General features: G+C 49.8%; 1 protein-coding gene across 1 annotated transcript in view; it reads left to right on the plus strand.

Moving 5' to 3' along the window:
* The window catches only part of STS (steroid sulfatase), a 133,287-nt gene that overhangs the window by 54,539 nt on the left and 67,348 nt on the right, over positions 1-11,400 (plus strand). The window contains exons 3-5 of the mRNA XM_025044186.1: positions 1,057-1,178; positions 1,284-1,406; positions 3,457-3,880. Coding sequence (XP_024899954.1) covers positions 1,057-1,178; positions 1,284-1,406; positions 3,457-3,880 — 669 coding nt within the window. The remainder of the gene's footprint in view (positions 1-1,056; positions 1,179-1,283; positions 1,407-3,456; positions 3,881-11,400) is intronic.

The raw sequence follows: 11,400 nt of genomic DNA on the forward strand, positions 1-11,400 counted from the left end.
CTGGGCCAGGGAGGCGGGGGGCCCCCCAAAGATGAGCAGCACACACGTGTGCTCCCCGCCCCCCCACAGGCCGCCGCCGTGTTGGAGGGCAGCCCAAAGAGCCATGTCGTCTCTTTATGGCAAGGGAGCTATTGCCAGCAGGGAGCAGAGCTCGATGTCCTACACGTGGGATGGTCCCCTGCCATATGACAAAGGAGGCCACAAGTGGACCCCAAGAACCGCATGTATGCCTGGAACTGAAGGATGGAAAATAGGCAGACAGGCGGGCCGGCAGGGACCAGGGCTCCCGGGGGAGGATCTGGGATAAGAGCTCGGCGTGGGCCGCTGTCTGGGACGCACTCAGTCCTGAATGCCTAGATCTGCAGTGCCCGCCTAAGATGCGGGGCCAGAGCATTCTGGAGACCAGGCGCAAGGATGCTTCCCTTGCATGACATGTCTTCCTAGAAGCGATCCCGTAAGCACGTACTAAGCAGAAAACCGCAAGCCCACAAAGCGTGCCAGGGACTCACAGCGTGTTGCCTTTTGACACTGCGGTGCGTCCCTCCTCCCTGGACCTGGCAACCCATTTGTTGACGTTCACGGGTAACTACACGTGGGGTCCCATTATTCTCTCCTCCGCGGAGGCAGCGGAAATTACGCAGGAGGTGCTGACAGCTAGTTAGCGGCCTCCCGTCGGATGTGGTTGGAAGAGAGAGTCAAGTTGTCCCCAGAGCTTTGTCATTTGGGGGCACAGACGTAACTGAGAGGACACAGGAGGGGAAGGAGTGAGTCTCTGATGCATCTCACCCCCCTGCTCTGATCTAAACCCGGGCTAAGTGGACAGGAGCAGAGCCCACGTCAGAGCTGGGCCACTGACAGCTCGGTGTGGTTTTATTGTCTCTCATTCTGAGTCTTGGCTCCATGTCCGCTCTCCCTTTCCTACCCTGTCTCCCAGCCCGCACAGCCCCGCACAGCCCCCGGTACCCTGGACCGTCGAGAGGTGACCGACTCACTGCGAAAATCCCCAGAGAAATGCCTTTCCGCAGCCCTCAGAGTCACATGGTTCTCTCATTCCAGGACGCCCAACATTGACGCCTTGGCCCACGCGGGCGTGAAACTCACGCAGCACCTGGCAGCGTCGCCCCTGTGCACGCCGAGCAGGGCGGCCTTCATGACGGGCCGCTACCCCATCCGCTCAGGTAAGCTCCTGGCTGCGTGGCCGTGGCCGTCGACCTCCCAGGGCATCTTCCCCATTCCAGTCTCGCTGGCTGTCCTGTCCTAACGTGTGACTTCTCCTGCTCCAGGAATGGCGTCACAGTCTCGCGTGGGAGTGTTCATCTTCTCGGCTTCTTCTGGAGGACTTCCCACCAGTGAGACCACGTTCGCCAAGCTTCTGAAGAAGCAAGGCTACTCGACGGCTCTCATAGGTGTGGGCAGCTGAGGAGGGGGCGAGGGCCTGGGCAGGTTAGCCGGGGAGCGTGGGGGCCGATGGCAGCCTTCGTAGGGTTGGCATTGCTACCTCAAATAGGGAAGAAGTTATTTCGGTTGTTAATTAAAATGCGATGCCCTCTCTGGGCTTTTTGAATGTGTAGATATGTAATTACGTTTGTATGTGTGTGGATGGATGGATGAACAGGGTTAGCCGGGGAGCGTGGGGGCCGACGGCAGCCTTTTTAGGGTCGGCATTGCTACCTCAAATAGGGAACTTATTTTGGTTGTTAATTAAAACAACTCTCTCTGGGCTTTTTGAATGTGTAGATATGTGTGATTACGTTTGTATGTGTGTGGATGGATGGATGAACAGATGGATAGGTAGGTAGAGGATAGATGGATAGGTAGGTAGAAAATGGATAGTTGGATATATAGATAGATGGTAGATAGATAAATAGATGGTAGGTAGGTAGGTAGGTAGGTAGATAGATAGATAGATAGATAGATAGATAGATAGATAGATAAATAGATAGAAAGGTAAATGGTAGCGATAGACACACAGATGGATGGGCAAATGGACTTATGAGTATATGTAAAGATAAGATAACTGACAGAGATAAGGGTAGACAGGGATGCTGGAGATGGATGGATGGGTGGATGGGTGGGTGGATGGATGGGTGGATGGATGGGTGGATGGATGGGTAGATGGCTAGATGGCTGGAGGATGGATGGATGATGGATGGATGGAAAGCTAGATAAGTACGTGATAGAGAAACAAGGATAGATAGATCAATAGATGAGACAGATGATGGATGATGGCTGGATGGATGGGTAGATGGATGGATGGATGGGTGGATGAATGATAGATGGATGACGGATGGATGGATAAGCTAGATAAGTACATGATAGAGAAACAAGGATAGATAGATCAATAGATGAGACTGATGATAGATGATCACTGGATGGATGGGTAGATGGAAAGATAGATGAGGTAGGTGATGGAAACAAGGATATGTAGATCAACAGATGAAATGGGTGATGGATGGATGGATGGAGGATGGATGGATGAATGGATGGATGGTTGAGATAGATGGGGCAGATGATGGATGGATGGATGGAGGATGGATGGATGGATGGATGGATGGTGGATGATAGATGGGTGGATGATGGATGGAAGATGGATGGATGGATGATTGAGACAGATGATGGATGGATGCATGCATGCATGCGTGTATACATGCATACATACATAGACAGACAGGGAGCATATAAAAACATATACACACCATGCTATGGATAAAGATTTTCGTTTTTCATTTTAATACTAAAATCGTGTCACGATCCGTCTCAGTCGATATTCCCATCTCGATTTTATCCCAGTGATTCGAACGAGGCCCTCTCCCATTTTGCCTGATAAGGTTGTGTCTGTGTGGGTCATCGGACGAATCCTAGAAAATCTCGTAGGAGCAGCATGAGCACTCCCGTTCCTCACACATCTGGTCATGAAACCGTGATCGTTTCTCCTTTTCGAGGCGCTCCCCGATTTACTGCTATAATTAACATTTTATAACAAACGTTCACAGGTGCTTAAAATAATTGCCGAGCTGTGGATATGATTTCCTCGTGCCACAGGCTAATTTTTTCAGAGAGGGTTCATTTCCACTTTTAGCATTCAGGGAACAAAATCAAATTGGCTCCAAGACTTAAATTTTAAGGAAATGCATTTAAAAAACAGCAATGCCAGAAAAACGCTGCACGTTACTGTGTAGTTACGTCTCTGGCCCGTTACATGCGTTAGGTGTTCACCTTTTGTTTTATTTTATTTTATTATTTGATCAATAAGCTGCTTCTCGTTTCCTGGTAGAGTGAGGAGTTCATATCGTAGCTTCTATGGAAAAACGCAGCGAAAACCAGCAGAGCCGTAGGGCTGGGCTCGGGCTGACGCACAGGCAGAGGCGTGTGCTTGTCGGTGTGTGCGCGGCGGGAGGTGGCTTTCGAATCCCAGTGTCTTTAGGGACTGAGCATATCGGCCGCTTGTGTTGTCAGGGAAGTGGCACCTCGGGATGCACTGTGACAACAAAAGAGACTTCTGTCACCACCCGCTGAGCCACGGCTTCGATTACTTCCACGGGCTCCCTCTGACCAACCTGAGAGACTGCAAGGCCGGAGCGGGCAGCGTCTTCACCTCGGCCATCAGGCTGCTGGTGCTCGTGCCTCTGCAGGTCACGGCCGTGTCCCTTGTCACGCTCGCGGCGCTCAAGTGCCTGGGGCTGCTGCAGGTGCCGCGCCTCGTCTTCCTGTGCCTGCTCCTCCTGGCCGCCGCCATCCTCGGCGTCCTGCTCGGCTTCCTGCATTACTTCCGGCCCCTGAACTGCTTTGTCATGACGAACCACAACGTCACGCAGCAGCCCATGTCCTACGACAACCTGACGCAGAGGCTGACGGCGGACGCGGCCCGCTTCATCCGACGGTGGGTACCGCCACGGGGCGGGGGCCGGGCTGGGCCCGCAGCCGCCTGTCCCCTCCACGTGCGATGGCGACCGCGGCCAGGCTCTGCGGAGGCGGGCTGTGAAGGGCACGAGGTGGGACGGGCACTGCCGGCCGAGTGGCCTGACCAAGGGAAGGAGGCACCTGCCGATCGTCGTCTCGCGAACCTCCACTTTATTACCACGCGCACGTGGGACGCTGTCGATTTGGCAGTGCCTTCGGCGACCCTAACCTCCGGCCCGCCAGGTGCAGATGCGCGTCGCTCGGGGGTGGCCAGCCACACCCTGGTGTCCGCAGTGTTTGGGTCAGACCATCCGTAGTGGGACTGCCTTGGGTAGCTTAGTACGTGATGGCCATAAAGGACGCTCCTGGTAATGCTCCACGTGCAGAGTCAGAAGGGAGGGGGAAGGTCCTTGACTGTAGTTACGGGGCGCGACCCCTCACGTGGTGTCAGGAGGACCCGGCCGCTTGCCGAAACTGGAAATGGCCAGTCTCGCCTGTGGACGGTCCCTGAGTAAGGCCACACATCGTCGCTTTAACAAGCGGTCCACGAGACGCTAAACCGCGTGGACCATAGGATCCTCTGAGAAATACGGCAGCATATTTGGAGCATATTTTTGCCAGTAGGGACAAATTCCACAGTCGTTATTATGCCCCCAGATTTCTCTAGAAGGTGATACTGAAGTGTGATCTCTTGCAAAAGCTTTAGAATGTTCCGAGATACGTATCTTTCATTATCGTCCAAAAAGATGGGCGCAGATACTTCACAGGCTTTCTCAGATGATCCTTTTCCCGAAGGCGTAATAACATCTGATACTCGCTATTGGCGTCCTGTTTTATTTTTAAAATTATCTGGTTGGGACACTAAATGAATGTCGTAACCCAATGGTGGGTCACCGTCTGCATGACTGACAAAGTTCTTTCCCTGTGGGTTCCACGTACGTACTGTATTTTATAAGGAAGCGAATGGCCATTCCAACATACAGCGGGGTCCCCAGGATTGCAGACCCATCCGCGTCAGCGAAAACACAGCACTCTGCTGCTTGGTAAAGTGTCTGCAATAGCCAAACCTCCTTACGTCGCTTTTTGCCCACCAGAAATCCCTCAGAAACACGGAGGAGATTAACAGTACAATGCCTGCTTCCAGAGTGAATCCGATTTTTACAACAAGTGGTTTTTCTGACAGAAACGTATCTATAGAGTATATGACTATTCATCGGATTACAAGGCATCTTGATGGATTCCTCAGCATATGACTCTGGGAAGGGGGCAAAGCAGATTTGGTTATTATAAGGGTATCGAAGCCCAACCAGTCTGTCTTGATTTTATTGAGGTTTCCGAAATTTTATTCGAGAACAGAGACTTAAGATGTTCTGGCAACACCGTAGTTAGAGGTTCTCGAGTTATTCTCAAGGAGTTTATTCTTCAAAATAGATGATTCCAGTGTAAATGGCCGTTCCCCTTTTCGGAGCAAGGCATGCATGATCGATTTTAGTGGAAATACTCATGTTTATATACCACGAAGCTATTCACAAAAACAATCTTCTACATATCTTAAGCGAAGCCACAAAGATTTAAAGCAGCCAGATACAATCATCGTTGGGATAAGATCGTAGTTTTGTGTTCCATTCGATACGGGATTGACAGAATATGAGACTCAACAATCTTGAGAGAATTGCCTCAATGTGTCACCAGAGAATGATCACAACGGTGACATCGCCATATTTCTGAAAGTGGTTTTTTCGAGCTTCGGAAGACTCGTTTCTCTGTGTCATCTCATTGCCCACAATATCCCGAACCGTTTAGGCAGGGCTTACCACCTGTGCATGTGAGAAATGGGTTTAGAGGGGGTCAGAAGCAGCAGAAGGAAAAGTGATTGTGGCAAGCAGCGACAGTGTTTGTGAAATTTATTCAAGTGCTTTTCGAGTCACAGTTTTCCCAGTTGAATCTGGTGCCTGACTTTGATGTATGAACATTAAAAAGCTGTTCTGGGTACACGGTCGGTTCACGTGTCAAAGCCCACGGGGAAAATGATTTAAACTCTTGATATTCTTTCTCTAAATCTTGTTTCCGAAATGACTTATACTCGAGGGTTGGTTCTTGAGATGCTAACTGGAGTTGTGACGATGTGAATGACCGGGCAGAAGGCGAAGATGCTCCATCGGTTCGCGATGCCCTCGCATGAGGTCCGCTGAGCCAGAGCCGGTGTGGGCCCTGGGGTACCAAGTGCATACGTCCAAATGGAGGAGGGTGGCGGTTTGCAATATATAATTACGCACTCCGTGATCCCTCACCCTAATTGACTCTTTTCGGGATAAAATTTATCTCGGGGAGATGCTTGAACTCTTAGAGAGCTAGATAATTAGCTCACCATATGTTGTTAGCTGTATAGTAATTCAAGAAACAGGTCATCCGAATATGCTTTAATTAGTGAGAAATCGTTGCTCCTCTCACAGGCAGGGATGAAGCGTACATTCAGCCCTCCTTATGGGCGCTGGATGATGGATACTCCAGCCATCCTGCCTTTTCCCTCGGCCTTGAGGCACATTCGTGTGTAACTATTCATGTATAACTAGCCTGGTCAGTTATACACCAGGCATGGTAGATATACACATCGTCTAGGGCACGTCTCGCACACCTCACCTCTTCATGCTACAAAACGACCTTGTGAGTGTGTAAAGAGGTGTTTTTTTGGTTGTTGTTGTTGTTGGGGAATTAGAGTCTCGAAGCCGGTGCATCATCAGCCGCAGCCCCGTGGGTAACGGTCCAGACGGGGCTGAACAGCACAGCTAGATCTTCGTGAAGCATCTTCTCAGTCGTAGACCATAAAGAGCTTGGTGCCTTCTCGGCTCTGCTTGGCTGACTTACTGATCTACTTGGCTGACTTACTGGTCAGTTCTGGGTGTGGGTTAGTTGGGAGAAGAGTCAGGAATTGGTCAGGTGTCTCGACACCCCTTCTCCACGTGTCCCCAAAGGAGAATGCCTCCCAGTCTAATGCTAATAATACGATCATTATCATGATGATGGAGAAGTATCCAGGTATTCTGAAAAGGAATAACGGCTGCATGGTGACGAGTAAATTTATCAAGTGAATTTTATTTGCAAAGGAGTTTTCCTTTAGTTCAAGTCAAGGCCACATGTAAAAAGGCGTGATGCCTTCAGTCCCAGTCAAGGCAGGCGAACCTTGGCCATTCTGCTTCGTGAAGAGGCAGCTTCGCCGGCCTTTTCTTCCCTAAAGTCGTTGAAAACAGTGCCTCGTTGGTAGGAAAAACACCGAAGCTGAAAGAAACCACTCTGTTTTTCTCTGCACGCGTGCACATGGTGACCCTGAAGTGGGAATTTTGAGGTGCAAGGACGCCTTTACGACACCTATGTCATTTGTATCATTTGTGATATCAGTTATTGGATTTCATAGCGTCACGTGAAAGTTACCACGAGCGCTGTGTTCTCCAGGCTCCATTTTATGTAGAGTCCATATATTCAGGATCTGTGCCTGTGTGTTTTAAGAAGCTACAATTAGAAGCGAAATAATTACGAATAACGTTCAGTGAAGCTTGATACGAGGCATCCTTTGTATCTTTAACGTTGGGCCTCCTGGGAAATAAACCCAGTAGAGTTCTATTTTTTTTTTTCACGCTTTTTACTTTTTTATTTTTAATTAAAAAAAAATTTTTTTTTACATTTAAACAACAATTTTATTTTTTTAGAGTTGTGCGTTCTCCAGATAATTGAATAAATCATTTTAATGTCTTCCCCACCCCCGTCTACCTCCCTTCTTCCCTTCCCCCTTCCCCTCTGGTAACCACGAGTCTATAGTCCATGTCCGTGACTCTCTGTTTGTTTGTCCTGTTCGTTTGTCACTTTTAGGTTGAGAGCTCACATATAAGTGACATCATGCGATTTTCAACTTTTTCAGTCTGGCTTATTTCTCTTAGCGTGATCATCCCGAGGTCCATCCACATTGTCGCAAATGGCAGCATTTCATCTGTACAGTTCTCTTTTGAATCCTCGATCGGCTAGAGTACTAAGATCTCCATTTTTTCTGACTTTAGCAAACACTGACTCCTCACACTCCACAGGGAAGCCACCGAGACATCAGCATTATGGAAAATATGAGTTCCCGGGGTAGATGACATCTACACGGGAAGATTAAGCCCTTACAGGGCTGTTGTGGACAAGAACTCTCTTTATCATTTCCTATGGTCTGTAGTTTCATGGTAGATAAACACTCCTCTCCACGAGTACTGCTTGTGTAATTGTGATACCCTACAACCTGTGCCAGCTGATAAATGTGTCGTTGGAAGATACGACCTTTCATCCGGTTCCCCTGCCATCGTAATTTGGCCCTGTCAGAATTGTGGACACTTCCAGCTGGGCCGTGCACGAAGGGGGCCTGATGAATCCTTGCGATTTGGCACAGAGCATCTCTTCTGAATAAAGGGTTCCTGGGATGATTTTATCTGTTTGACAAAGAGTTTAAGCCAGAAAGGCATAGGACTGATATTGATTTTAATTCGTGCTGAGAAAAGGAAATCGGATTAGAAATTATGGGGGACACACGGGGACACACAGGCACACTCGAGATGGAAAGGATAAATAGCTAGAGAATTGTCTTGTTCAGTCGGGGTAAGAACCACTTCTTGCGTTGACGACGTTGCTGGGCCAATAGGATGCAAATTTAGGGATGGAGGGGTTCGGATGAGCCCCTCGTTCCAGGCTGAGCATGCCGCAGGCCGAGTCCGATGATGGAGGGATGCTTGTCTGTCGTCATACACGCTCCAGGCCCACGACGTTCCTCTCTGGTGGTGTGTGGACAGAGGACTCTCACACCTTCGTCAGACCCAGCGATGTCTTACGCCGTGGGATGACGGCCTAAACTGAAGTGTGCGGTCCAGGCTGATGGGAATGTGAGCGGGGCTGGGATGAGTCTGAGTACCCAACGGAACCGGCCCCGTCCAGCTCGCGGAGGGCGCCGGCTCCGGCTAAGTGCCGTCTGCGTGAATGCGGGCTGGTGCCGCTCGCTGACTTTCCAGCCTGCGAGAGAAATCAGAAATACCTGCTTTGTTGCATTTTTTGCAGGAAACTATTTTGGGGAGATTTTTTTATTTCCCAATGGGAAACTTCGCGTTTTAAATGTTAGCTCATTTGTTAGCACCCGATGCCCCCCACGCTGAGCGAATTGCTGCTCTCGCCGTGGCATGGAACGGACTCCGATGTTGCTCACTTCTCAGGTTCTCTCTGGTGATGCGTGAGGGCCGTCTGCTCACCTCCATCACTGCCCCCTGCCCTGGCGTCCAGGCTGCGAGGGCGCCTGTGGCATCAGTGGTCTGTCTTTATGTTGTGTGTCGGAAAAATAAAAGAGGCATCATTAACGGGGAGGATTCTCTCCGGTGCAGTTGGTGTGGGCGCTCTCGGTCGAGACCCTTCTAATTATCCCCTGATAAAAAGAAAGGTGCCCGATTTTCCCAAGGCACTTTGAAGGTCGACCTCCTGCCTCGGGCTCACATCTCTTATTATAAGACTTTAGTTCTTCCTTCTTTCATTATTGCTGGAGACACAGGGATATTTTGAACCTTTTTTTTTTCTTAAGTTTTCCTCATGGAAGTTTAGTATCTTCCACTCTCTGTGTTGAGATATTTAAAGAACGAATGCAGATCATTTAAAACCGGAAGCATCAAGGACTCTTTCCTCCACCGGTTCTGGGCTGGGGCCTGTGGCGAATCGTGAACTTTAGGTCAAGTTCAGCATGGGCCTAGGGCTGGGAGCATTGAGGGTGATGACGGATGCTGTCCGTAGTGTAGCATTCTGAAGATGGAGATATACCTTTAAGGTATATCTTCAATTTTCTGTGCTTATTAGGGAAACACCATGTGCTTCTTTAAATAGTTAAAAGCAGACTGAAAATGTATGAAGAAGAGTGGTCACATGGCTGCTGGTCTTCACTCCCCCAGCCCCATCTCCCTTGCCCACGCCAGGATGCAGCCGAGCTCACGTGTTCGCGCTGTCTTCCTGTGCTTACTTCCATGCATAGAGCGTCTTATTATTTTTTAAATTTTTTCGAGTTACCAAATGAAGAGTTTGGGGCACATGTCATGGAAACTGTGGTTTCTGGTCACCAGAGCAGAGAATACCCAGGATGTGTCTGTGCCGTTGTCCGTTTCTGAACCTCTGAATGTCGCTGGGGGACAGGTGACACGCTGCCGTCTTTATGGAAAGCCGTTCGTGGACCCTGCGAGTCTGCCACTCTCCAGGGGAATGATGCGCTGACTGGATGGACACACGTTTTCCTCCGTGTCTATCACCCAGTGAGCTCTGTCTGTGTCTGTGGAAATAGCTCAGACTCATCACGAATGATGGTGCCTGAGCGGCGGGTTGCACATGGCGGGATCCGGTCCAGCTTATCTTCCTATTTCCTGTGCCTGGGATCATGTCGCAGGACGTGCTTTCAGTAGATGTGACGGGCCCGGATGTGTCTGTACGTCTGTGTGCTGTACGCAGCGATGTGGCCGGCTGGCCGTGGATGCCGTTACCTGGTTTACCACGCTCTCACCAGCAGCGTTGAAGGGCTCTCAAGAAGGATCAACACACACTCCTATTTGCGTTACGGTTCTTACTCACGCCGACTCAAGTGGGGACACTCGTTGAATAATCAAAGGCAAACCCTCGGATGTGGAATATCACATTCAGGACCTTCGTGGGAGAGAGAAAAATAACACCACAGCCATCTTCGTGCCTACGTGTTCACGCCTGCATTTCCAGGACGTAAATCTTTCTATTCCGAGATGGAAATGATTGCAGGTTGCACGGAGGCCCGGAGCTGCCTTCTGCATTTTTGATTCGTCAAGGGAAGGCAGGTAGCAGCCGAAGGGTCTATCTTTTCACGCGGCTTGCAAGGCTAGCAATAAATTTTCAATAGAGTCGTTTACTGAAGTGCTTCAGCTGATAAAAAAGGAGTTAAGCCGTTATTGAGAAATCTCCCACCAACTGTCTGAAGTGTCATTCAGTTTCCAAGGGAGACCCAGGCATCCTCCATGATCCTGACTGCGACAGAAATGGCCCGTCCTGCTGTCCTGAAGGACATTACATGAATTCCTTCACCTGAGAGCAAGCTGCCAGTCTCACCGCGGGGGTGGTACAGCCACTGGTCTTGTCTATCTAGCCTCACGTTGCACGCACCTCTGTCCCAAGGTGTGTCGCATCTCCGTGGTCCAGTGTTTCTGCCACACGCGCATCCTTTTCTACATTTTCCAGGTTCGTTTTGGCCCGTAAAGCCTCATCGCTCTGCTCTGACACCCAGGACCTCGGCTGGGATCTGTGATGTCTGGTCTACTGAATGAAAAACCGGTTCTTTGTAGAGAGATGATAGAAAAGAATCCTGTAAATGGGCGCATTTTTATAAGAAGTGAGTTCTCGGCCTTTTTGTCTTCCACTGAGGCTGTTCCGACGTTCCGAGACAGAGCCACACTTGATGGCTTTGATCGAACTCCAGAGTGGTGTGTCCTC

The sequence above is a fragment of the Pteropus alecto genome, unplaced genomic scaffold (genome assembly GCF_000325575.1).
Source record: "Pteropus alecto unplaced genomic scaffold, ASM32557v1 scaffold142, whole genome shotgun sequence".
Taxonomy (NCBI): Eukaryota; Metazoa; Chordata; class Mammalia; order Chiroptera; family Pteropodidae; genus Pteropus; species Pteropus alecto.